Raw genomic sequence first — 27,575 nt, 5'->3', positions numbered from 1 at the left:
TGGTGCTGTTTAAATGTCACACAGGCTTCTATCTTTACTTTATATGCAAATCAGCAGGCAAGAAACACGCCCAGTTAATCTACAGCCACGACTAATCTCTAACTTGTCGTGGGGGCTGTATATTGAAGAATGGTCCTCTTGTTTAGAGGATTAGCGCAGTTCTACTCTGGATACAGAGGTCACTCACAACTGTAAAGAGCATGATGAGAGTTGCATGCAAACACATTCCCATTTCATTTGCAGGCGCGATATACAAGGGAGGATGCTTTCCTGGCTGTCCCCAGGCCCACAGAGGTGAAACGTAAATCTGTGACGTGAATCCTCTGTTAGCTAATATCTACAGCATCTGTGATTTGGCCTTTACATAACTTTCACTGAGAGACTGTTCGTATTTTACGTTGTAACAAAAATAATTTATCTACATCACCGATGACGTTTGGTCACATGAAGTATTTAAGATGAATTTTTAAAAAAATTCTCATTAAAAAATGACATTAAATTTCACATTGACCTGAGAAAACCAGAGAAATCTCTTTGTTACACAAATAGCAAAGTCCAGTGTGTTTGTGTTGCATTTACTGCATGATATAATGAAACGCTGCTGCACTTTGTAGTCCCTCCCAAGACGAATTGTTTTGACATGTTTAATTTTGTTCACCTTTTATGATATTCCAGTTCATTCTTGTGTTGTGTGACAAATCTTTTGTGAAACACAGTTGCAGACACAAAGAACAACAAATCCGGGACAGATGTTAACAAGGGACAATGGCTATCACCACATGCACGTACACCCACAGACAGAAACATTGAGGTACCTGTGAGAAACCACCAGGACAGTAAGTGTGTGTAATTATTGCATGCTTAGTTTATTTGGACTTGTTCTCAATTTGAGGCACATCAATCTTTTCCCCGGTGAGGAACTGCCAGATGCCTCCTCTGTAGTTCTCATTTCCCAAAGCGTACAGGAAGACATTGAAGGTGGGAGAGGTTTTAGCCAGGATAGGTGCCATCTGCAGAGACAGGTGCAAGCATGACAAGGTTGTTAGTGCTTTAAAGACCTCAAGGAGTGTTGCAGATTATCACGAAAATGCACTAAAATACAGCTATCAAGCAGAACTGCTTGTTAAGCTGATTAATTAAAGGGGAACTACGCCTATTTTCAAAATTCACACTAGAGTGCCTAAATTAAAATTCATGGTCATTGAGTATAAAGTGTGGAGCTGCTCTGTAGACACTGAATAGGGAAATATGTTCTGAGAGCACCCAGAGGAATGTTCTGAGTATATGGATACATGTTCAGTTTCAGATCTGAGACAAACACTAATAATAATAATAAAACAAATATTCTGTGGTTCCACAAAATCTGTTTCCCATTCATTATCTATGGAGCAGCTCCAGACTTTATACCAGTTGATTTACTTCTCTGGTTTCTCGCTTTGGAAAAGAGTAACACATGCCCATAAGTATAACATACTGGAATTCCTACTTTAGGTGGTTTTCCTTTGAACCCTTTGAAACCTGGAGTGAAATCAATTTTTGTGGTGCTTTCAGATGCCTTTCGCAAGCATTTAAACCTTTGAACCCTGAGCAAACTGGTGCAATTTCTTTCAAATACATGGGGAAAAAAGACAACAAGGAACCTGGTAAGAAATGTTCAACATATTTGAAATTAATATTTAAATAATGAATAAATAAATAATTGTTTTTCCTTTTTTTTCTTTTTTATTAATTATCTTGTTTTGAATTGTTTTTTCTTTTCACTATTTTTTTTTTTTTTGCATTTTTTGGGGTATTTTCCTCTTTCATTGCTCATTGCCTTCTTCCAATGTTTTTGAAAGAACACAAACCAATTTGCTCAGGTTTTAAAGGATTAAATGGCAAATGGACTTGCACTTAGTGCCTTTCTGGTCTTCCCACCACTCAAAGTGCTTTTCACACTACTAGTCACAATCACCCATTCACACACACACATTCACACACTGGTGACCAATGCTGCCATACAATATAGCCAATGGGAAAAATTTGGGGTTCAGTATCTTGCTCAAGGATACTTTGACATGTGGACTGATGATTTTCAGATTGGTAAATCTGCCGCCCCCAAGATATGTAGAATCTTCATTATCCCATCAAAATTCACATCAAAAATCCTCACATTCTACACATGGGGACTTTTACAATATTTTACTATACATGTATGTATGTCCAAAGTGCAACAGGGTGCAGATTATATGATCTGCATTTTAAAATATTCAGATTAATATATTTGAATTCTAGTGGAAGGTTTTTGTGTGCATGTAGGTGCTGACTGTCCTTACCATCCTGAGCTTTGGTGAGACCAGGTTGGCGTTCTCCACAGCGGCGTAGAAAGCCAGGACACCATAGGGGCCCCAGCAGAGCAGCATAGTTTTAAGAGGAGTGTTGGGGTTGAACTACAGAGGGTAAAGCACAGAGAGAGGCAGAGCAGGAGGAATATACATACATGATTAATTACTGATCAACCATGAACAGTGAAAGAAACAAAAACGCCTTTTGTCATGTGGTCCAGTCACACGCCTGGGATAATGTCTGGGAGTGTCCGTGTTAAGATCACTCATGCTCAGCTAGAAAACAGCTAGTGAGTAAAAGGGCAGTTTGCCGTAATCCAGTGGTCAAAGTAGGCATTTGACCACTTAAAATGCAGGTTCGCCTCTTAAGTAGCTTTGAGGTTAGAAAAATCCTTTTATCCCACACTGTCTGACCATATTATATATTCTGTTTTAGCTTGTTTCAACTCTGCATTGAAGCTATATGATGTTAAGACAAAGTAAAAAATTCAAACTCTCAACAAAGTTTGGCTGCACAGCAGGAGTTTGTGCTGAAAACACACTCATGTGCTTCACATATTGAGCAGCGTGTGACTATACATTACATTACATAATTGCTTTGCCCTGGTGGCAAGCTTTGGTGTCTCCATTCTGCAGCCTTTGTGTGTAATGAAAGTGTCTCTGGGTCAGCTCAGATGACTGTTAATAATGGGCTTACGCAACATAAAGTGAGGCAAACTGATTTAGCCCCTGAGGAACCCCATTATTGAACTCGCCATTCACAGATACATTGTTGTTTTCAGCACACACCAGCTACTGTCCGGATTCCGGACTGAAGCACTCAGTCTTCCCCCTCAAGCAATGACCTATATATGTCAAGGCCCACGTGCTCCACATTCACTGTCTGTTTGTCACTCTGAATGAGGACCACGTGAGGAAGTTGTGTTTACACTAGAAAGAGATTCAATAGATGTCATCATGGGGAGAGTTCCTCTGATTTCTTTCAGTGGGCAGCGGCAGAGGAAGTATTCAGATTCTTTACTGAAGTGTGAGTGCTGATACTACACTGTAAAAACAGGTCCTGCTTTGATAATGTTACTTGAGTAAGTGTAAAAGTATTCAAAGTGAAAGTACCCAATGCAGAAAAAAAAATCCCCTTGTGTCTGTTATACTATTAAATATCATTATTTTCATGCATTTATTTAAAAGCAGGGTTCTACTATTGCAGTATGTTTAAGTGTGGCTACTTGTTTAACTACTTTGTATAGGTCTGCAACTAATGATTATTTTCATTATGGACTGATCTGCTAATTATTTTCCCCATTAACTGACTGATTTTTTCATTCATAAAAATTCTGAAAAAAGTGCCCTCACAGCAACAGAGAGACCAAAGCCTCTCCTCTACAGTGTTTGTTTTGTCCAACAAATAGCACAAAATTCCAAATTATTTAAAATAAATTAAAATTATTAAAAGGAAAAGCAGCAAATCCTTTCATTTGTACAGCCGGAACCATGAAATGTTTGTGCATGAAAAATGACTTAAATGATCACAACAGTTACCAATTAATTTTCTGTTATTGTTTCAGTTGTACTTCTGTACACTGTTGAGCAGTTTGATTTATAAGAAACATCATATTTTATAAGCTCTATATATGTTTTGTATGCAAAAATCTTACTTTGTAAATTAACTAAAGCTGTTGGTTAAATATAGTAAAGTGAAAAGTACAATATTTCCCACTGAATGGTAGTGGAGTAGAAGCATTAAGTGGCACGAACAGAAAATACTATATAAAGTACAAGTAGATCAAATGTGTATTTAAGTCCAGCACCTAAGTAAAGGCACTTAGTAATATTCCTGCCAATGAGTGACTTCAAAGCAGGATGAATCTTTGTATGGGTTGCATATTTGTAAGGATTTGTGCATTAGTTAACTGCTCTGTTACTCACCAGTCTGTGTCTTGGATTTCAGTCATCTCTAAATTCCTCTGCATCAAGCATGTGATTGAATTTGGGTTATGAGCAACTGACGCACAACAGAGCCAGTTTGTCTCTGTGCTGGTATGAAAAAAAATCAAATGACTGCGCCAACTTGAACTCAAATCTGTGTGTATCACTTTACACTTCTGACCCTATGTTGTTGGCTTTATTTTGTTTTTCAAACTTACCCTGGGGTTTCCAGTCTTCTTGAATTTCTGTGCAATGGACTGATAGGAGGACATGACAACAAACATCTGGATGGCCATGTTGAAGATAGACATGGGGATCAAGTAGGACACGTAGTTTCTGTGGAGAGAAAAATGCACAAAGGGCGGCAAAATCAATACTCACAGTGAGGGTGAGGAATGCAATCTACATTTATCTTGACTGTATTTCAAAGTGTGTTTGTGCATGTGTGTGTAACAATACCTGTCTCCCTTGCTGTAGTCCAGAGTGCAGCAGGTCCTGAGGGGCTCGTAGTCGTACTCTCCCCAGCCGATGAGGGGCATGGCAGACCAGAAGGCGGTGAAGAGCCAGATAAATACAGACAGAGTGATGGCGCTGCTCCACTGCAGCTTTGTCCCTGATAAGAGCAAGTTTGAAACATTCATCATTACGATTTCACACACCTCCAACAAAGGTCACGTTACTGAAGAAACACTTTGTTTCAATGTGTTAACACCAAAGTAACTAGCTGTCTAATAAGCACAGAAAACGGTGTGAACTGCAAGTCAGGTGTGAGTCACCTCCTCTTCCCCTGCATCCTGTTATTAATGAGGGCTAATAATAGCCCAGGGGCTGATTTTATTCCTCACTATTAAAAAAACGTTTCCTACTCAGCACTGAAGCCTCCCAGGTCATGGTTTTAACACCATCTGCTCATCTGCTTAGAGCACCTTCTTTGTTTGCTATCGTCACAGGGTATTTGTTTATTATTTTGCCTTGGCATCACGGGAGTCTGTGGCAAATTAAATACAACAGCCCACTCTTTGACCAGCTGGCCTCTTCAGAAGAGCAGGAGATCTTAAAATCAGCTGGAAACCAAGAACAAAAACCTGCTCAGTGTATGCTTGGATGTCATGTGTGTGTTTGAAACATAGAGAGTAAGAAAAGGAGCCTTTGCTCTGTTGGTGAGGGAAAATAAAATGGTTTTTTTGTTGTAACTGTGTTTTGTCCACAGGGACAGAACAAGGTTTCATCTTACTAGTGCAGTACTGGTGGTATCTGTCCCAGGCGATGGCGGCTATGAAGTGGATGCTGGCAAGAGCTGTCACGAAACCCTGGAAACCGTGAGTCTGGCATCCCTCAGAGCCATAAGGCCAGTACCTGGAGACAGAAGGTGGACAATTAATGAAAGTTAAGCCCACTATAGCAGGAAAAAATGCTAAAATGCTTCTCAACCAAACAGATGGAAACACTGATTAATTCAAGCAATCAATCAATTCACCTATTTCAGGCCATGAGTTTATATTTAAAACTACATAACTAATAATAATAGTACATATAATCCCTTGACTCCTGAACACTGGGAGCAGCATCTCTCATCTCGTGATTACAGCTTGAAAATCCCCCCTGCATATAATGACTATTGGCTTTAACAGAGCATTGACCGCCCCCTCCTCCAACCTACAGCCCTGATTATTCCTCCTTGTATTGATTATACAGCGCCATGTATATATGATTGATGATGATGATGGTAGCCAGGTATTACTCGCTCATTGTATTTCATGTGACTACATTTCGCCAGACCTCGCTATTCATTATGAAAGGAAGGAGTGGTTACATCACTCACCTCAAGAAGCTGGAGAAAGCGGCGATGGTGGCGTTCATTGAGATGCCCATATCAGCCAACGCTAAGCTGAACACTAGGAAATTGCTGGGGGTCCTCAGCTCTCTCACTTTGAGGAAAGCAATGACTGTCACCGCATTTAGAAAGAAGCCCAGCAGACCTTTGGATGGAACAGAAATAAACAATCATGAAATTGGAAACGCGCGGCGATGAATGGAAATCAGTGCGCACGGCGATGCATATTGCGCCACATGCAGCACCGTGGCATTTCATAAGCATGCACCATGCCTTTGTTTACATACTATATGTGAAGGTTAATTCATGAGTTTAAAGAGAAAGCAACAGACCCTGCCTCCCACATCATTATACTGCCAGTGACCGGGCTGCGTCAGGTCCTGTCATGCCCTCGTAGCCTCGTAGTGTTTTGGCTGAATTCCAACACAAAACAAAAAAAAAGAAACCACTCACCCTCCACCAGCAGACACGATCCCAGGGAGAACACATCAAAGTCGGAGAAGCCCTCCGGTAAAGGATAAGACGAGACCATACTGACGCCGAATTGACACAACAAAGTGCAGCTGTCACAGACTTTTCACTCCTCCCAGTCCGCTCGTTTACGATGTGCCTCAATGTGGCTGAAGGGAGCCCGCTTTTAAAGGGGCATTTCACGTGAAAAGCATGCACTTTATTATGTAAAGCTCTCCACTCTCTGTCGCCCCAATCCGTGCAGGAATGTCTTAATGAACATAACCACACAAACCGCAACCCTTAATGCGTATTTGCCCACCGCGACCAGTAAAGCCCTCAATTAGTTACACAACAAGCCTTTGTGTCTCCGCGTCCCGGTGAGGATGCAGCAGCCGCTGCTGATGTCAAAGGACGAGGCGACGCGATTGATGCAGCCCACAGCTCCGCCGTCGCTTTAAGGAGACACAACAGGTGTCTGCAGAGCTCCAGCCTCCTGCCAATCAGATCTACACTCGCAAAGCCCTCCAACCACATTTCTCCACTTACAACAACATAATAACCCCGTAATGATCAGACTTTCATGTTCTTGCCAGAAGCTAGTTTGATTTAATAAATCAAATCCAGAGACTACAGCGTTAAAAATATACATAACATGCGGTGTCTTATTTGTATGTAACAGAAAGGTTTTAGGACTTGCAGATTTTGCGCACATTAGTGCCTTCCAGTTTACGCACAGTTTATATTTAAATAAAATACACGTGATGTATTTCAATTCATTATAGTAACCCTGCCCATTCACTGATTGATGACACAAAGTGATTATTGTGAGACTACAGAGAATCCATGTGAGCACTGTTGATCTGTATCTTTATTAATCCTTTGTCCCATATGGCAGGACTGTGTTTTTACTAGTGGATGTGAAACATCAGCGTCAGCGGTTGTTTGTGAATGTTTTTTGTAAGGAATAAAACTTTTGCTAGACACACTGACCTAAAAAGATTAACCCAATATGGCATCTGCCATCAAGGACAATATAAAATTGCACTTTTGCACTGCAGACAAAACATGTGTCAACAAAGGCTTGATTCAGTCTGGAGTTCCCTGTGTGATAAGGGCTTGAATGTGGCACACAATAAAAGCCTGTGTTCCGATTTGGCTTTAGCTGATCAACAAGCATGTAAATGAAATCCAACCATCATCCCCAGGCTTCAGTGGATCCCTCATGTTTCAGTTGCAACATCATTTGCAGCTTTTCGTGCCACAGGGATAGAGGGGACACAAGCCCTGACATTGTGTGGCTCAAGTTTTCTCAGTCTCAGGATTATAAGATCAAAAGATCTTAGAAAATATAGGTTAAAATATGAGAAAAGATCTTTATCATATGGATGTACAAATGGTCAAGATCCAATATATATCTATATATATACATTTTTAACTTTAGGACACTTTACATCCTGCTAAAATCGAATTGCTCCCACTGAAAACTGATAAATCCCTGTGCCCTGGGTTGAACCCAACATGAGTTTAAGTGTGGGTTTGTCACATTTTGCATGCTTATTCCTTCTTCTGTCAGTCCTAATTTTCCATCTCAAAATTGGTCACACTAAAAACAGAGTCTTTCACAAAGTCATACTATTCCATATTAAGTAGGAACCATGTAAAGAAATGCTGACACAAGTTAAATATATACAACAGTATTTAAATGTTTGAAAGTGGCTGTGCACTGAAGCAAACCAAAGTTTATTTTGACAACTCCTGCTTTATTTTTAGCCCAGTAATGTTATTGTGTGATTAGTAAACACTTTTCTAATGTGACTCCAGTAAATCTGTCTTTATAAGAGTTTTTTTTTTTTTGCACAGTAAGAATGACATAGCACCTCAGATAAAGTCCAGTCTTTTGGTTCACACAATGTAAAAGGGCAGCTTTATTTGCTTGGGTAAATGAGATTAACTACTTGCAGTGCGATATGGAATGTTTAAGTTTTTCAACATAAGTGAACATGATTGCTCAACACGTTTGGAGCCTCAGCACAGACCTGCACGGTTGTAAAACCATTCATACTGAGTGACTTGACTCAAAGGGATTTTAATGAAAACAGTCGTATAGTGTAATAAATCTAAAATAAAGACATACTAATGATGGGAGAAGGAAGGCTTTAATATATCAACATGTAGTACACAAGTCAGGAACTTTATTGTCTCTGTCAGTCTGATATTATCAGTTTATAAGATTTAATAATCTCTATCAAATTCGTAGTTGTGTACTGAAACCTCTGACCTGGCTCTGTGGTCAAATGTGGGTCAGATGTAAAGTGGCTTCTTGCTGCCAAGTTGTTCACACACATCAAATGCCTGTGTTTCGCCATCGCCAGGGTCGGCACACTCTGTAGTGCCAGCCAAGTGTTACACTGACCTTACAACGTGATGAAATACGAGGAACCGATGCCAAATTACTCATGTAGTATTTACCAACATTGCAAAACAAAAGCTTTACAATTTGAGGTATTTTCCTGTAGCGTGAAACTCTGAATGGGTTACTAAGTTGAAATAAAGGCCACCGTAAGTCTCTTTCATTCATAATGATTAACATGCATGCCTTACTATTGTAGACTTTTTCTTTACTCTGACAAATTGTGTTGGTTCAGGAAATAATATGTTGTTTCTTGCACATGAATAGTTTACCTGCATAATTCATGTGCAGGTACAGAAATAGGATGACAGGGGTTGGAAGTGCCAAAAGGGTAAAAAAAAAAAAAAAAAAAAAAATTTCAAGGATATGTGTTTTTGGTGCTCATGGATTACTAAAAGAGCCTACTGGACACAGGCCCAGGGGTCCAAAGTGTTACAGTCCCCCCAGGCCTCTACCTGCAAGATGTCACTTACATTAATATGTACCAACAAGGAAGAGACTGAAAATGACCACAAAGAGGCACACAAAAGTCCACAAAGAGATGCAAAGTAAGTGCAAGAGACACAAATTACTACAAAGAGATACAAAACTTCTACAAGGGCACACAAAATAACCACAGAGACATAAAACCACAAGAAAGTGCATGATGACAAAGACATACAAAACAACAACAAAAACAGAGGCAAACCCAAAACAAAGTCTGTGTGTCCTGGTTCTTTGTCAAAGAGGTGGTGGGGCCTGTTGCATATCTATGCCCAGGGGCCCACTCTCTAAGAAGCCATGCATGTCTGTGACGAAAGACTTTGTGGTGAAATGTTCCAGGCCCCAACAGCACAGTAGTTTTATTTTCTCTTATTCTGCATGATAAAAAATGTTTGAATATTGCTGTTTAGTTTCAGTCAAAGTCTCTGTAACTGCTTTCTAACTGTGGGCATATTAGTTGTCTTGTGATAAAAACATTAAAAGTTTCCAAATAAAAAAAACGGCAGATTAAGAAAATGTTATTTGAACATCTGCTGAGTGCAAAGGCCCCATGTTGGGAGCCACAGGCTATGATATAGGGGCCACCTTGTGGTAAAACATAGTGCTGTCCACTTACAGATTAACAGTCACGGCAGGGCTCAAATGAACAAGCTACATTTGAGGCAAAGAAAAAATCCAAACATCACAGTGGATTATGACCATTTCGGAAGTGTTTTTCTGTGATAATAAATAGGGACGTCTCTGCGCAGCCTATCGGATTCCGGGATGCAATACGCATCCAAATGAAAAGAACGCCAGTCCTTTCGCTAATCCTTGTCTATCCTTTTTATCTCGGGACTCATAGCAGTCGGATCACTATGGGACAGCGAAGCGGTGGGACAAAGCCATGCGGATGATATTCCTGTAAATGAAAGGAAAAGGCAAGTCTGTTTGACTTCAGTGGGCGCAAACTGGGCGCATGTAGGCAAAGCTGCGTATGCGTAAAAGTGGGCCAAAATGTTCCTCGTCCTGCTCCTGGGGCTCTACGTGGCCACAGGTGAGCTCCTCTCCCCAGTGAGCTCCTGCCCGTCGCAGTGCAGCTGTTTTTACCACAACCTGAGTGATGGATCAAAGGCCAGGTAAGGAGGATGTCCAAAGAAAATTATTTTATGCCAAAAAGTCACTATAATGTGCTCTGGGTTTTACGCACAGACACATCTTTTTTAGACACACAGGTCTCGTCCTCATATGAGGACAGCTGTTTGCATAGAGGTGAACACGTGTACAAAAGATAATTCAGGGAGTGCATGTCGGTCCAATTTTATTTAATGCAGGATTATCTCTCAAAGGCACTTTCAACCTCCCCATCTATGCGTTTTATGCGAGTTTGGATGGATTGGGAAATCTCTAATTCTTTCAGAATGATTCACCACAGAATGTTTGCTTCTTGTGAACTTACCACATATATCATCTAAAGCCCATAACCTTACTTAATTTTAATTTGTAATTTATTATTATTTTAGTTTTATGTTACATTGTAAAAATGTCCTTAAATGTGTGATTTAGAGGTGAACACAAGTATGATGTCTCCCTTTCAGAAGCGTGATTTGCAACGATCCCGAGATATCCCTCGTGCCTGTCGGGTTTCCTGTTGACACGTCCAAGCTGCGGATTGAGAAGACTGCCATCCAGCAGATACCAAGCGAAGCCTTCAACTACCTCTCCAGTCTGGAATTCCTGTGGATGTCTTTCAACACGCTGTCCGCCTTGAGTCCGGACAGTTTCCGGGGACTGCTCAACCTGGAAGAGCTTCGTCTGGACGGGAATGCCCTCACCGCCTTTCCCTGGGAATGTCTCATGGATATGCCCAGTCTCAGACTTCTCGATTTGCACAACAACCAGCTCACCTCGCTGCCAGCGGAGGCCACCTCTTACATCAAGAACCTCACCTACCTGGATCTGTCCAGCAACAGTCTGCTGACGCTGCCGGAAGAGGTGCTGTCCACCTGGCTGGCGGCAAAACCTGTGCAAGGGCCAGAGAGCTCCAAAATGATACTTGGTAAGAAGATTTATGTCTGCCTTAATCATAATATACAAAATGCGCGCTAAACACTGTGCGTAAAGGAGAGTGTGAGCGACTTTCTAACAGCAACTGGACATAACAGTTGCTAGGCAACACATTCGATGTATGGTAGAGGATGGTAGTAGTTCATTAAAAAAAAAAAAAATCCCCATTAATATTTGAAGACTGTGTGCTTTGGGAAAAAAAAAAAACATTTAAAGATGAAGGTAACACTTTACTTTAACGCAGCCTATTTAGCATTTATATAAACATTTAATAAATAGTTTACAATATATGATGATGTATTTGTCAACTACTTTCTGTGGATTGTTGATATGTAAAATACAAAGTTCATTTTACATTTGCTCCTCATTCTCATATTCAGAACAGTGGACAACTGTTCCAGGGTCAGCTCTGAAGGCTGGTGCTTTGGTCAAGCACAGGAGGGTGGAAAGACAGCACAACCTGACCTTGAACACTAGACCACCACCACCATCATCATCATCATCATCATCACCACCACCGTCATTGCCATAGTCATGGTCATGATGTAGTTTATGAATTAAATGTTAATCCTCTTACAGGATTAACATCCTAACATCCACACCGGCCATCTGCAGGCTGGTCTATTACTTTGCACACAGCTGGACGCTCGTCTTCCTCCTGTAGCCTCACTTGTGCCCTCACCCTCAGGTCTCCACGACAACCCCTGGGTGTGTGACTGTCGGCTCTACGACCTGGTCCAGTTCCAGAAGTCCCCGTCTCTTTCGGTGGCATTCATTGACACAAGGCTCAGGTGTTCAGCCCCAGAGAGTGTATCAGGGGTCTTGTTCAGTGATGCAGAGCTGCGGCGTTGTCAGCTCCCACGTATCCACACAGCTGTGGCACGAGTCCGGAGTGCTGTTGGGAACAATGTGCTGCTCCGCTGTGGGACCATTGGAGTCCCCATCCCAGACCTGTCGTGGCGCAAGGCGGATGGGCGACTCCTTAATGGAACAGGTGAGTCAGCAGATCTTTGAATGTCAGGGTCTTTCTCTGTGTTGTGTCTGAGATCAGATGTTTTTGTCTGCACTGTGGAGATGGTCAGGTTGTAAGTCTAACTAACAGTTGTGGCTACAACAGTGAGTTATGCAACACTGCTGATGATCATTGCAACATTGTGTAACCACCTGCTTGGTGTCTCTTCGTGCATCAATGAAAGTGAATGTTTCACATCATATTTCATTTTTAATTTCATTCCTTTTGTAACCATGGTGTAATGACCATTTCTCCCCTCTCTTGCTGCCACAGTCCAGCAGGAAACCTCAAAGGAAGGAATCACCTGGTCAGTCCTCAGTGTCCCAGCTGTGTCCTATCGGGATTCAGGGAAATACATCTGCAAGGCCACTAACTACGCAGGGAACGCTGAAGCTGTCATTTCTCTCGTTGTCTCTAACTCGCCAAAACAAGAGGGGAACCAAACCAGCAACGACAAGAAAGCCAAAGTCAAGAAACCCAACCAGATGGGCAAAGCTGCCTACCAGGAGAAACTGGTAGCCAGATATGTGGTCCCAACCTCCCCCCCTTCATCCCTGCCTGCCCTGGATCCAGGCCTTCCACCTGGTCTTGGTCCTGATCCTGGACTAGCCAGTTACAGCCTGGTTGACAGAGCCACCCCTGGGCCTGCCACCTCCTCCAACCCAGATGCACTGCTGGATCTGGAGAAGACTAATCTAAGCAACCTGGCGGCCAACACGTCGTCACTGCAGCAGGACCCGGACAGGGTGGTCCGCTCTGTAAAGGTGGTGGGGGATACAGACAATACAATTTCTTTGAACTGGAGAGCCCCTAAGGCCAAGAACACAACAGCATTTAGTGTGCTGTATGCTGTGTTTGGAGAGAGGGACATGAGGAAGATCAATGTTGGGGCGGGGCAGAACCGTGTCACCATCGAGGGGCTGGTGCCCAGGACCAAGTATATTGCCTGTGTGTGTGTGAGGGGGCTGATCCCCAAGAAAGAGCAGTGTGTCATATTTTCCACCGATGAAGCAGCCAGTGCCACTGGGACCCAGCGGCTGATTAACGTGATTGTGATCACAGTGGCCTGTATCATCGCAGTCCCACTCACTGTCATCGTGTGCTGTGGGGCTCTGAAGAGACGCATTCAGAAGTACTGGGGAAAGAAATCCAAGGACATCCAAGATTCATATGTGACCTTTGAGACACTGTCGCCTGGCACAAAGGCCAAAGGGCTCGAGGGCGAGTATTTGAACAGACTGAACCCAGAGGAGTCCAACAGGCTGCTGTCAGCCCGCTCCAGCCTGGACTCTGAGGCCACAGCTAAGATAGAGGGACAGCCTAACGAGTACTTCTGCTGACGTCATGCTCCAGCTCCGGCTCCTGCTCCACGCCATCTTCCCCGCGCTCACCCGCATCCACGTCCCAGTCCGACCCCTAATACCCATTCACATCCTCATCACCACCCCCATCCCCACGTCCACCCACATCCATATCCCCATCACTACACGTACTCTCACCCTCAGCAACATCCTGACGTCAGTCCCCCTCCCACGTGCTCCCGAACGCCCACACCATGGGATTCCCCCCCACCTGTCCCTCCTCGCTGGATCACGCCACCAACTCCACCGCCACAGAGATCCAACTTCTATCAAAGGACTTTTGCACGCTGCACTATAATGGAAATATCAGTTTAGAGGAATATTTGACATTAATTAACTTGTTTATTTTTCCAGATATTTGTGGAATATTTCATGTTTCTTACAGATAGAGTGAAGCTCACTGGACTGTCATACACGTGTCCATGCGCTGATTGTATGGCAACATTCAAACACACTCACACTCTCATGTCCAAAAGAATGTTTTTATCACAAAGCCTGTAAGAGAAAACATGTCAAAAGCTGAAAGAGCACAACAATAACAATTGTAAATTATATTTCATCTCACTTGCACTGCCCAGCGAAGAAACCTCTGCAACGTGATCTGACTTAAAGGGAACTCAACGGTCGACACTCCATTGTTTATATCATATATGTATGTGTATGATTTGTATATACTTTAATGGATGATGTACACTTACATATACAGTTAAGTCTGTGCCTCTGTATATATCTGTCATATGTTCTCAGAGAAGATATACACATAGGCATGGTTCAACACTCTGGTGTATGGAGAAAAGCTGGAGCTGGAGAGAAGTACAGAAAGGACTGAACTATGACACAATGTAAATAGAGTGGAAATGATGCAAAATGAAATGTTAAACAATTTTTATTCCCAGCAATGAGACACATACTGAAATATCTTTATGTTCCTGTTTCGTGCCACCTAGAGGCATCATTACCCCGTTAAATGTAGATCTATTCATTCTAATGATATTATTTGAATATAGTTGAATAAACTTTTATACATATCCAGGTAGCGGTACTGTGTGTTCTTATATCTCCATTTCCCTCTCACCATGTTGATCAGTTGACAAAGGGGGTTTCAGAAATGATTTGAAAAGGGTGACATGGATTTCTTTATTTTATTAATGTGGCTGGTTTGATGGTTGATCAAACTTATTTACAGGAATGAGGTCTGAATCAGCCAACACTTGACTATTCGTGTCTGTCTCAGGTGGTCTAACACTTTATGATAAGTCACTCCTCATAAAAGGTTTGCAAGTTGTATTGGATTTATACATGTTATATATTACAAACGACTAATAAGAGTAACCTTTAAAAAACCTGTGGCAGGGACTTTCAGTTTGTTGCTCTTCAATTCATCAATAAAACCCTTTGATGGACCATTTATTTTCTGGGAAATCATGCAGAGAATCCAGACCAAAATGCTGGTCTAACAGCATAATCACCTGTTTAGGTACAGACTTGGCTGATTAGAAACTTCACATATTTATTTATGGCTTTCCAACTGCCCATTACTAAATAGAGTGGGTAAATACCAGTCAGAGGGACTTTTCACAAACTGGCAACCCCGAAACGTGTTCTTAACAATGGCATGTAAGTGATTGATAAAGCATTTGTAAATGAATAAATCATTTACTTATGCCTTGAACACCAATTCTATGTGATTAATAAGAACAATCTTTGGGTTGGCAGATTGTGAAAAAATCCTCTAAAAGGTTTCCATCAAGACGTGTCTCTCTTTAGCTCTTTATTTGTCAGTAAGAGTCTTTCATTGAGTAATTTTTTTTTTTTTGGGGAAAACATTTGGAGAATCTAGACCAAAATGAATATATTAACAACATATCAACTTCTTTAGCTGCAGACTTGTTGGCCAATTACAAAATGGAACTTTCAAGTATTTATTAATGGCTTGCCAATTTTTATAATTGCTTTGTTACCAAATAGGAGGTGTAAATACCAGTCAGAGGGACTTTTCACAAAGTGGTAACCCCAAAACGTGATCTTATTAATGGCATTTAAGTGACTGATTAAGCATTTATAACTGTAAAAAAATGTATATATATACATAATAAATCACTGATGCTTTATTTGTCAGTTATAAGCAATTAATAATATCAACTTTTGGGTTGCTACATCTCTTTTTAGCTCTTTATTCATCAATCAGAGCCTCTAATTGGGTATTTATTTATTTATTCATTTATTTTTGGAAAACATTCAGATAATCAAGAGCAAACTTAATATATTAACAACTTAAAAACTTATTTAGCTGCAGACTTAATGGCTGATTAGAGCGTGGAAATGTATTAATGGCTTTCCAACTTTCATAACTGCTTTATTACCAAACAGGAAGAGTTAATACCAGTCAGAGGGACTTTTTCCAAACTGGCAACCCAAAAACGTGTACTTATTAATGGCATACATGTGATAGATAAAGCATTTGCACATTAAAAAATAATTTACTTATACTTTATTTATCAGTTATGAGCAATTAATAGGAGCAACCTTCGGGTGAAAAGAAAACCTTTTTACTTTCCAGCAGGACATTTTTCTTTTTAGCACTTTCATTTATCAGTAAGAGCCTCTAACAGACCACTTACTTTCTGGGAAAACATGCAGAGAATCTAGATCAAATTGTTGTATACTGTAGCTACAGACCTGATGTCTGAGTGGATAGTGGAGTACTAAGGTATTTATTAATGGCTTGCCAAGTGTTAAACCTCCTTTGCTGCCAAATAGGAAGGTTAGACATGAGTCAGAGGGCCTTTTTCATAAACTGGCAACCCAAAAACTTGTTCTTGTGGTCTATAGGTAATTAGTAAATTATCAGTTAGTTACAATCAGTCAACCTTTATATAGGCTGACCTTTATAGAGGTTAACCAATCAGAGAGTGGTTCCAGCTCAAACAAATAGTGGGTCAGACCTGCTGGTCCTGTGTTAATCATGCGTGTCTCTCCCAAGAATTAGATGCCACTTGTTCAGTGCGCGGTACGTCAGGGATTAAGCTTAATAGGCTTCACTTGTCTGCCGCACTCGACATGTCTTGAAGAACGAATGTAGACTTTAACTTCAGGGATTCCCGCGGACTATGGACATAATTTGTTACCTGCTGGTCATAGCTTTGCTCAACATCCAGACGTATGAAACTTCCTCACAATGTTTACGTGGGTGCAGTTGTGTGGAGGACCGTCATGGGAGGTAAGACCTGCTTTCATGCAGTCCGAGCTTCACGTAGATAGAGGCATTATTAACTTATGCAACTGTGTCAGTAGGTGACTGCAGATAAACTAAAGACATATGGTTGTGTGGAGAGTGTGTATTGTCTCATAAAGGTTACCTTTAGGGAGTAGACTGAGCTCTATGGTCCCGTGTTTATAAAGAACCAGCTTATACAGTGACCAAATGTCAATGTAAACTCTTTCTTTATCATAGGTCACTCATTTGTATGGAGGAGAGCGCGTTTGGGGCCATACCAGAGAACCTTCCAGATGATATGACCAAAATACGCATAGAGAAATCTCACTTCACTGAAATACCCAGAGGCGCATTCTCAAAAACGCCTGCTTTGGAAAACTTGTGGTTGAACTTCAATGATATCACAGTGATAAACTCAAAGGGTCTGGAAGGTTTGGGGAACTTAACCGAGCTCCGTCTGCAAGGGAACAAGCTCCGTTCAGTACCATGGACAGCGTTCGAGGACACGCCGGCCCTAAAGATCCTGGACCTGAAGCACAACCAGTTGGACGTCCTGCCGGAGCATGCGTTAAAATTTTTGCCAGGTCTGACTTACTTAGACTTATCCTTCAATCGGCTTACGGTCATATCGAAGGAGGTGTTCCAAAACTGGCCTCTGTACCAAAAACTACAGAGCACGGAGGAGCGGGAGGCGACCGCTTTCGGGCCGAACGTCGTGCTGGCGCTCCACGACAACGCGTGGCTCTGCGACTGCCGCCTGAAGGGCTTCGTGGAGTTCATCAGGTCACTGAGTCCCCCGATTATACTGATGAACTCCTACTTGACCTGCTCAGGGCCGGACTTTAAGGCGGGCAAGTTCTTCCATGAGATAGAGCTGCAGGCGTGCATGAAGCCCATCGTCACCACCCCGTCCTCCAAAGTCAGCCTGCCTCAGGGCGCAAACGTCACCCTGCGCTGCTTCGCCAAGGCCAGGCCAGACCCTGCGGTGTGGTGGACATATGGCCTGAAGATAATCAGAGGATTTCATGGTAAGTGTGATGTCCACGATGTGTCATCCGCACACCCAGAGTGATATCTTGTGGTAAATTAGATACTTAAACACAGTTTAATCGCAGACCTCATAACCCTTCCTTAAGACGAGGAGAACTAAATCTGAGTATTTGGATATTGGCCCACTGATAATCACCACTGATTCTCTCGATCTGCACAACACCATCAGCGTTGATTAAGAGTGTTGGAGATTATAGTGTGCTGTAGCCTACCTAATGTCAGCCGTGTTGGGCTACTGTGTAATTAAGTAAACATCTGCGTCATTAGACTTAACCTTCAGAGTGGAGTGCTTACTGCAGATCATGACTGAAAGTAACCAGTGCAGCATAAACAAACAGCAAACCGGCTGCTACTGCCACTGGTGTCCCTGTTACTATCACAACACTATCACACCATCATCACTCCTGCTGCTGACAGTCATCTATCTAAGAAAAAGGTGTTGTTGAGTAAAGTGAGCCAAGTAAAAATACTTTTACATATACTTTATAATGATAACTGCCCAAGTAAAAGTAAAAGTAGTCTTCAAAATAATGACTAACACTAAAATCCATACTACACTATGAAGCATTTTAAAGGGTTTATAAGTTGTAGCTACTGCTTTCAAACTGGGTAATAAATTATTGATTAGAAGAAGAAGATATACTTTACTAATCCCAAAAGGGAAATTCAATTTTTTCCACACTGCTGTCATACACACAGGCCTGAAATACACACACATGCACAAACAGGACCTATACATGCATTAAAATGCAGAGATGTCTGAGCAAGGGGGCTGTTGGGGGTTTGGTGCCTCGCTCAGGGGCACCTCGGCAGTGCCCCAGAGGCTCCAGCTACAAGTCCACACTGTATATTTGGTCCGGACGGGGACTTGAGCACACGACCCTCCGGTTCCCAACCTAGGTCCCTAAGGACTAAGCTACTGCTGCCCCATTAATTCTCATATTCCAGTTATTAGCCATTGTTGAGAACAACTTTTAGGTTGCCACATAGTGAAAAAGCTTCCTTGAATACAAGTTATTTACAGGCATGTCGATAATTGATAGGGTAGTCAATAAGTAAAAGTTCTCTCACTATCTAATATCCAACAGCAAAAGCTAGTCAGTCATCTGTTTTCATATATGTCAATAAGTCATTAATAAAAGATTTGTAAAATAATCGATGAAGTCTAAAGTGCACATTTTGAAATATGAATAAGTTGTTAATAAATGTGGGTTTTTTTGGATACTCTACAGCTGTTTTCCACAAGGTCAGAGGTCAAATAATCCACAGGAGTCGCCCTCCTGGCGAATTAAGAGCTTCATGAATTATGGCAGCCCAGAATTTTTTTTTATCTTATTAGTTTAACTGATCTTTATTTATTTATTTAACCAACCAGAAAAACCTCTTGATATTAAAAAAGGCTAATTTTCAAGAGTGTCCTTTATTTAGGTCTTTAAATTAAAAGAAAGATATTTATTAACATTTAAGAAATCCATCAGAGTTACAGCTGCTTCCTGCTGTCTTGTTCCCAGGTCTTTTATTCCACATGGACATGACTGATATTGTTTCACCCACAGATCATCTCCTCTAAGATAATTAAATTTACATGATGACAACATCTCCAGCCTTCATTTATTAAGCATCATCACAAATGTTCCATGTAGATCAACATTAGATTAATTACATCTGTGAGGAAATGCATTTTATTGTTATGTGCATATTATGCATGGATCATGTAACTATCATCCTAAAAAGTAACATGTTGCAATGTCCTGATATTTTGAGATAATTCCCAAATCTAAGCCTAAGATGTGTTCAAACACAAATGTAAAAAACAAATAAATCTAGTTTAAACCTGCAATTTTGAAAATTTAACTTGTTTGTCTTTCCTTTTTCTTATTTTATGTTAAATTGAATATTTTTCAGTTCTGGACTGTTGTGCAGACAAAACAAACACTTTGTTTATGTCACCTCAGTTTTACTTAAGTTATGATGGCTAATATTCACTGTTTTCTGATATACTGTTTTCAAACAATTATTTGAATGATTGAGAAAATAACTGGCAGATTAAATGATGATGGAAATTTATTTGCAGCCTACAATTTGTATCTATTTTAAAGCTGTTGTAGTCTTGCCGCTCTTTTCTTGTACGTCCCTGTTTGCATGTAGGAGTCATATCCTCCTGAGAGCCAAACTTTTGTTTGGTATGCATTTTTAATTTCTCCTAGCTATTTTGGATTAGTAGGATCTGATAAGTATAAAAAATGAAACGCTAAAGTCCCAATGTCTTCAGTTGAGTACTTTGTAATAAACAGCATCTGAGCATGCTACTCTCGCTAAAATTGGTAAAGTTTGTACGGCATGTCAAACTACAAACATTATTAATAATCACAAGGTGTGGAACCTTGTCTACTTTTTAGTTGGGTCGGCTGCAGACTGACTTGGCAGAGATGACTGCCATCTTGTTTTTACATGGATTAGTATTGTGCTCTTACTACCACTAGATGGCACAAAGAAGTGTCCACAAACAAGGACAAAAGGCCTAATTTCAGCAGAATGAAGCATATGGTCCATAATATATAAAAGTAATGTCCCCATATGAGGACACAGGGTCTCAAGAGGATATTATTGTTCAGATTTTTCCTTTAATGAACACAAGTGGCTTCATTCATTGGCTTCTTTGATTGGATTTCAAGCTGAAAAGTCACCTGAATTTGGTGAAATAATTTGTGTTCAACTTGATATGTGGAAAAATGTCTTAAGATAATTAACAAAGTGTGTCTTTTACAAACATTTTTATCGTCTGTGCTTGCATGTCTCTTAAAATAACACTGGATATCCCTGTTTTCCTCCCAGAGTCTCAGGAGAGAGTGGATGAAGACACCTTCAGATCCGTCCTGCTGATCCCATCCCTCCATGCAGCCGACCGTGGTACCTACACCTGCACTGCTGTCAACTTCATTGGAAACTCCTCAGCCAGCGTCCTCCTGGACGTGCACTCTCCTGACGGCTCCCAGTCATCGCTCCTCCCTGGCAATCTGGCTCCACCTGCTTTTCACGATGAAAACATCTACATTGACATCCGCATCGTCAAACAGACAATACGTGGTATTACCATTGAGTGGCGTGCCGCCTTGGACCACCCATCCGAAACCTGGTTCACCATCCACTTTGGCCTCGCGGGTGCTGATAATAAAGAAAAGATCAACATCGGCCCAGGGATTCACTCTTACTCTGTCACTGATCTGATGCCTGCAACCAAATATGAAATCTGTGTGACCCTTAAGAGCCAGGCGCCGCGTCCCGGCCAGTGCATTGTGTTTGTAACAGGAAGTGACGTCACTGAGATGGAACAGAGGGAGAAGCTGATTCATATAGTGGTGATAGTTTTAGCCATGGTGCTGGCTGTGCCTATAGGTATGTACGCCTGCACCACTGACACTAAGTTCGCCTGCCTGGAGGGTATCATGGCGTCCTGGAAGAACCGACGGAGAGACAGCAGCCCCACTGGGATGGAGCGGGAGAGGCAGGGCACCTTTGACAGCCTGCAGGCCCCCAGTGACGAGGGCCTGGTTATGAAAGATTCCAGTGAAGACAGGAAGGTGAGGAGGAGGTCAGATGACAGACAGTATAAGGGCAAAGCTGACCACAGCAGACTCACAGCTGAACTATATTAAGTTACTATTTGTTGAAGCAACAAGAGAAAACATAGAACTGACCTTGTATTAGGCTGGTGGCTCTGTATCAGTATCCATATCAGAGTAGAAAAATAGATCTGACTTTGATACTCTCACAAGTACAATATTAAAAAAAATGACCGTGTTGTCTGCCTTGGTTTTAATCTCATCTCTTCCTCTGTTCTAGGCCGAGGAGTTTGTTGCAAAGATGTGAATGATGACTATCAAGAGTGTAATTCAAGGATTTGCACCACTGTTTGCTGTTTTTTTTTTCTCCTGTCTGAAATGTCTCCTGTTTGTCTTGTTATGAAATGCTTAAATGTCAATTATCACACATTTTAAACTGCTGTTTTACACGAAGCCTCTGTGACTGATTCAAATGGAAGAGTGCTCACAGTTACTTCTGTTTTGTACATTTTGTAAAAATCTCTCAGCTTTAGGTACATACTTTATCTTCTGCTTTATCTTTATGTAATTCTGTGTTAGCACTTTAATATTGTTTTTTTTGTTCATATGTGTATTTATATATATGTGTGTATATGTGAACAAGAAAATATCCTAAACCAGATGGTAACTGACCTTTCGCTAAGCCCCACCCCTTTCTGATGGTCCGACAAACTGTCAGAGTAAGCATGGAGCCCACACTGTAACTAACTGCACTCCCTGAAGAAATATTATCATATTTTTGGAAAAATGAAGTAGTGATTCCAGAGAGAAGCAGACAGAGGGGTCTACAGTCTGTGTTTGAAGGATATATCCAGGATGTCAAACTGACTCAGCAGCAACAACAGGTTAAAAAGACAAAGATAGTTAGAAGCTAAAGCCGAACTATAGGCTACAGATCACAGTGTAAAAGTGAACCACCACATCACTGCTGATCGCCACAGAACACAATGAATATAAAGGGAAACTTTGCTGATATTCAACCAGCTGTGTGGCAGCGCAGTGTGCAGATGAATGGTGTTTGGCTTCCCCCTCATGCCGCTGCCAGCACTCGGACCGCCACCACTGGAAGGGCAGGGATCTCCACAGGAACTTGAACAACGTTCATCTGTGCACACTGGGATGACACACAGCTGGTTGAATATCAGCAAAGTTTCCCTGCTTCCCTTCACTGGTTCCTGTACAGCAGGGTTGGTCTTTGTTTCACTGTTATAATCATTACAAAGCAAAAGCAGCATGTGTATACATTCAGTAGGCTATATCTTCAGTAGCTAGCTAGCTAACCCTACACTTTTCAGGGTTTGATTTTGTTTTTGGAACAGGGAAGAAACATTTATCTTTTTCCAACCTCTCCAGGTAACGAGTATCATTAATACACGACGTGCCCCAGGCACAACATTTAGCTCCAAATCCACAAAACCATCCTGAAAATGAAGGAAATCTGAAACGACTGCATTAGAGTCAATGGAACACAGCTGTGCTGTTGTCGGACCCTGGTCTGAGCCGGCCTGATGCTACGCTATGATAGGCCAGTCTGCATCCGGGGGCGGGACTTAGCAAAGGGTCAGTTATGTGAAATGATTGTGCACTCTGTCAGTAGATTTAGTTAAATGAAGTAAATCTAGTATACGGTATGTTACAGATTTGGGATGATAAGTGTAAATAATTGATTACTAAATGTAATAAGTAATGTAGCTACTTTAATTACTTCACCAAAGTAATGTAACCTATTATATTGTTACTTTTTGATGCTAACAACAGTTTTGAACTGGGCAATGAAGCTAACAAATGTGCGGAAATAGGCTGTGACAAAAGAAGGCAGTCCTGCATGGTGAAAAGATGCAAAACAACAGAATGAATGCTATATTCTACATAAAAATGTATTTATTTTTCACCAAAAAGAATATATACTGATGTAATTTTTTTGTAATCGCCAACATTTTGATTAGTAACTGTAATGTAATTACATATTTTTCTCAGTAAGAAAACACATCATACATCGGTGGATTTGGATACACAATATGAAATGTTCAGTTAGAGCTCTTAAATGAAATTGTGCATTCATCTGTGTGTGTGTTCGGGATCATACCAGGTGTTCTGTGACATTTGCCCTTGGTGTAGTATTTTTTCTAAAGCAGCATTATGACTCACAAAATGTCACACAAAGTGATAAAACCTTAATTTCTTGTCTCTTATATGTAGTTCACAGTAACCTAGTAACACACATACACATTGGGGTTGAATTATACTGATATGTTAATTAAACTTTGTATTTTATGTAAATAAAAATGCTTTGGAAAGGGATCTCTTAATGGCAAGTGTGAACAGGAAGAATGATTACTGTAAGCAAAAACTGTTTCATGTAAACACCTATTTAGTGATTTAAATGAACAGTGTGTAAGATTTACACACTGTTCATGGAGTGGCTGCAGTGGCCAATGTGAAAATACGAATGGCCCTACCTAAAGCCACTGTTTTTCCCATTTCTGCTCCCTAAATCCTACACTTACTTACAAAAATTGTAAACCTGACCGAGCCTTTAACTACCTACTTGTTTGATCAGGTCACAGGGCAAAGCTCACTCATATTGTATCTGAATTAATTTTATCCATAATACAAGTTTACAAACAGAAACTTGCAAGGACCGAAAATTGTCAGTGCTTGGATGTTTCGCTTTTTGTGGACAAAAGACAACCACCAAAGTGTTGATGAAGTTGTATCTGTACACAAACTGTAACTGTAAAGTTTCATTAACATATGTTTAATCCTCCCTGCGTCACTGTACATGCACGTCGTCACAGTTCCTTATCTCCCACTTCTGCGAACACAACACACAGCAGCCACGCGTCACACATGATCTGTGGCGACCTACCCAGACAGATGGCACGCCGGATATGCCTCGGCCAATGGCATTGTTCTTTTGACATAATACCCAAACACTGGCATCCTCTCCAACATCCCCTCCTGCCGTCACTTTATGATCAGATCACACCAGCCCCCTCCTCCATCTCCATGTGCTGCAGTCTGCTGTGATGCAAGCGCTTCATCTCTGTTGGGGCCCCGCTTCTATTGACTTAAGATCAAGGTTTAAAATGACTGGCTGAGATTGGCAGCTCTCGTTTTCTGGAGCACAGACACATCTGCTTTCTTGCTTGTTCGGACGTGTTTATATGATTTGCGGGTGGGGGATTGATGCTGCTTTTTGTTGTAATCCTCATGCACTGTCTATGACACAAGACTGTGGGAATTCTGGAGCGATTTCAGCACACATCACACATGAATTAAATCTGTATCTTATTTTTGTCCTTATGTGTCCTGATGTTGCTTTAAGCTATGTATTATCTAGACACTTAGCTATATAAAAACTGCTGATCTAACGGGCATAAACATTCAAAGATCAGGCGTTAATACTGTTGACATAATGTTTTCTTTTATATATTTTTTATTATCCAGAAATCAAATATTTCATTTACCTTTTAAAACCTCTGTTGCTTCAAACACATACCAGGGTTTTTGAGCCCTGTGCGTAGCTTTCTTTCATTCTAAATCATCAATGCTCTTTGCAACTTTTAACTCTGTAATCCTCTATCAAATAGCCCAGTAATCCTGGCTGCCTCTTACATGGCATAATGCATGATCATTTGGGCTGTTCTCATATTCCCTCGTTTCATTTCAGAGCATTAACAGCTTGCAACACTGAAAACTTTTCACATGTGCAACATTTTGACCCAAAATTTGCATTTAGTTCCTTCAGAATCTATGGCACATTTGTTTGTATAATTTGCATTTAGGAGGCAGTTTTTACTTTGTCAAAAAAAATAAATAAATAAATAAAAATTAATCCCCAGAGTCTGCTCTGCGTCATCATAACCATATGAAATGTGCCAGCAGAGGCTGCAGAAAGTTCAGTGCCAGTCACACACATCTTGTCAGTCCAAACTAAATCAGGGCAGATGGACTTTTGGTTTTTGGCCAACCATGCAATATTGTGCAAAGATGAACAAGTTGGTCCTTGGATTAGTGAGGGTAATCTGCACATTTCATGTTTTATGTAACTTTGAAATAGTGTGCATGTTTGGTTGTGATGTCTACACAAATACCCAATGAGTGGTTCGGTGTAACTTCATAATTGGTAGTGCTCACATTGATATTGGAGCTAAGGAGAGCAAAAGGGCTTGTATCAGGATAATATATTACATATTTTCAGAACATCTGGTGAGGTCTTACTAAAAACAACAGCAAATATAATACTGTTGTGTAAGGCCTTCCTCATACATCTCATTCTAACTCCCATCGTATGCACATTCCTGTTGTTTTCTGTGTGTTTTATTCAGTGTTTGGATACATTGATTTGGTAATTTTGCTCTGTTTTTTTTTTACATTAGTGAGTACTTGGTTACAGTGATCCCAAATCTTAGTCTTTTACCCCGGGGCTGTGGTCAAGCAGCTTCTCCTCCGTCTCCAGAAGGGGGCAGGAGAGTATATTTGCCAGCTCATTAAGGAGGTGTTGGTCTTAAGCTGTAGTGGCAGCAAAGCTGTTTTCTCTCTGTGTCTTTCACAGAACCTTCAAGGCTACAGTCTAATGATCTGAGCGTGCTGGACTCAGTGTGTTGTAATCCTGGGCAGTTGTAGCTGGTTGTGACCAGATTGGCCACACTGTCCCACTGGCAGCCTGAATACATGCAGAATCAATGAAGTGATGTGAAATCTAAAATACATTTTAAAAAAAAATCACAGTTTATCTGCTTGTTGTCAATAATCCAACTGTGATTTCATCTAAAATTCAAATTCAGTTGTGAAAATTAACAAAGTACATTGGTCGAGTACTGTATTTTAGTACCATTTTTGAAGTATTTTCTTCTCTACATTTTACTGCTAAACATTACTTTAACAGCTGTAGTTACTAGTTACTTTCCAGATTAATATTTTATCACAAACCATTTGATAATTTTACAAAAAAATTGATGCACTGTTACAGATTAAACTACAGAGCAGTCCAAACTTTTTTTAAATTGGGGCCAGATTAAATAATGTAAAATACGTGGGGGCCAGCTGCTTCTTGCATCGTATGGGTTATTTAAAAACAACAACACATGCAAACTCGACAAACACAACTTCTTTGTCTTTCAGTGAAACAGAATTTAACTTTCCACTACTCCTAAAAGCAGCAACACTTCAGTGGATAGAGCTAGAGTCCCATGCACAAACGCAATGTCCTTGCCGCAGCGGCCACAAGTTCAATTCCAGCCCACAGTCCTTTGCTGCATGTCATCCCTCTCCCTTCCCTCACCATCGGCTCCTCTGCTTCTTTGATGTGGCCATGTCCGCTACTTAGCAAGAAATGTCTTTTGCTAGGTAACCTTTTCTCTGCTTGTTTACCATCGCTACCTTGTTTACTACATTAGTACCACCTCTTGGTGCATGAGGAGGGGCTCTGTTATTGACATGAATGAGTAAGCCCTTTGACAAGAAATGCAAAATTAATAACATCGACTTCATGCAGAGGCTCTGGCTTAGGGGCCCCTGAGCCCTTCGGTAATACACCCATGATTGGGGCCACTCTACATGCAGTAATGAGTACTTACATATTTGATGTTGCTGACACTCCTTTGGTTTTACCAAAGTAAAGTATTTTCAAAGTGCAGTATTACTACTTTTACTTGAGCACAATGATCTTGATACTTCTTTCACCTCTGTTGAAATTACAAATGAAGTTATTTTATTGGTAGTAAAATCTTGACAGGTGTATTGACAGCCTCAGGGTTTTTTTTTGACATAAATACACCAATTGAAACAAACAAAACAACCAAATATACAGCAGTAAACAAAAAGCGCAGTCTTTTCAATCAGGAAATAAACA

General features: G+C 41.0%; 3 protein-coding genes across 3 annotated transcripts; 2 read left to right on the top strand and 1 right to left on the bottom strand.

Moving 5' to 3' along the window:
• Positions 1-841: 841 nt before the first annotated feature.
• rgra (retinal G protein coupled receptor a) lies at positions 842-6,961 on the bottom strand. The gene is made up of 7 exons (XM_049600491.1): positions 6,538-6,961; positions 6,073-6,229; positions 5,485-5,606; positions 4,710-4,863; positions 4,469-4,586; positions 2,316-2,429; positions 842-1,010 (listed from the first exon to the last, which is right to left on the bottom strand). Exons 1-7 carry the CDS (start codon positions 6,614-6,616, stop codon positions 867-869), a joined length of 888 nt encoding a protein of 295 aa, XP_049456448.1. The 5' UTR covers positions 6,617-6,961; the 3' UTR covers positions 842-866.
• A 3,454-nt stretch (positions 6,962-10,415) lies between these two features.
• On the top strand, positions 10,416-14,071 carry lrit1a (leucine-rich repeat, immunoglobulin-like and transmembrane domains 1a). The gene is made up of 4 exons (XM_049600540.1): positions 10,416-10,548; positions 11,008-11,468; positions 12,165-12,470; positions 12,762-14,071. Exons 1-4 carry the CDS (start codon positions 10,427-10,429, stop codon positions 13,826-13,828), a joined length of 1,956 nt encoding a protein of 651 aa, XP_049456497.1. The 5' UTR covers positions 10,416-10,426; the 3' UTR covers positions 13,829-14,071.
• Positions 14,072-16,959: 2,888 nt separating this feature from the next.
• lrit2 (leucine-rich repeat, immunoglobulin-like and transmembrane domains 2) lies at positions 16,960-22,005 on the top strand. The gene is made up of 4 exons (XM_049601047.1): positions 16,960-17,069; positions 17,304-18,094; positions 20,952-21,697; positions 21,960-22,005. The coding sequence occupies exons 1-4, from the start codon at positions 16,960-16,962 to the stop codon at positions 21,984-21,986; spliced, it is 1,674 nt and encodes a 557-aa protein (XP_049457004.1). The 3' UTR covers positions 21,987-22,005.
• Positions 22,006-27,575: the final 5,570 nt, after the last annotated feature.

Source organism: Epinephelus fuscoguttatus, linkage group LG16 (genome assembly GCF_011397635.1).
Source record: "Epinephelus fuscoguttatus linkage group LG16, E.fuscoguttatus.final_Chr_v1".
In the NCBI taxonomy this organism is placed as follows: domain Eukaryota; kingdom Metazoa; phylum Chordata; class Actinopteri; order Perciformes; family Serranidae; genus Epinephelus; species Epinephelus fuscoguttatus.
Note: the sequence above shows the minus strand (reverse complement) of the source record. Positions and strands in the feature narration are given on the sequence as shown.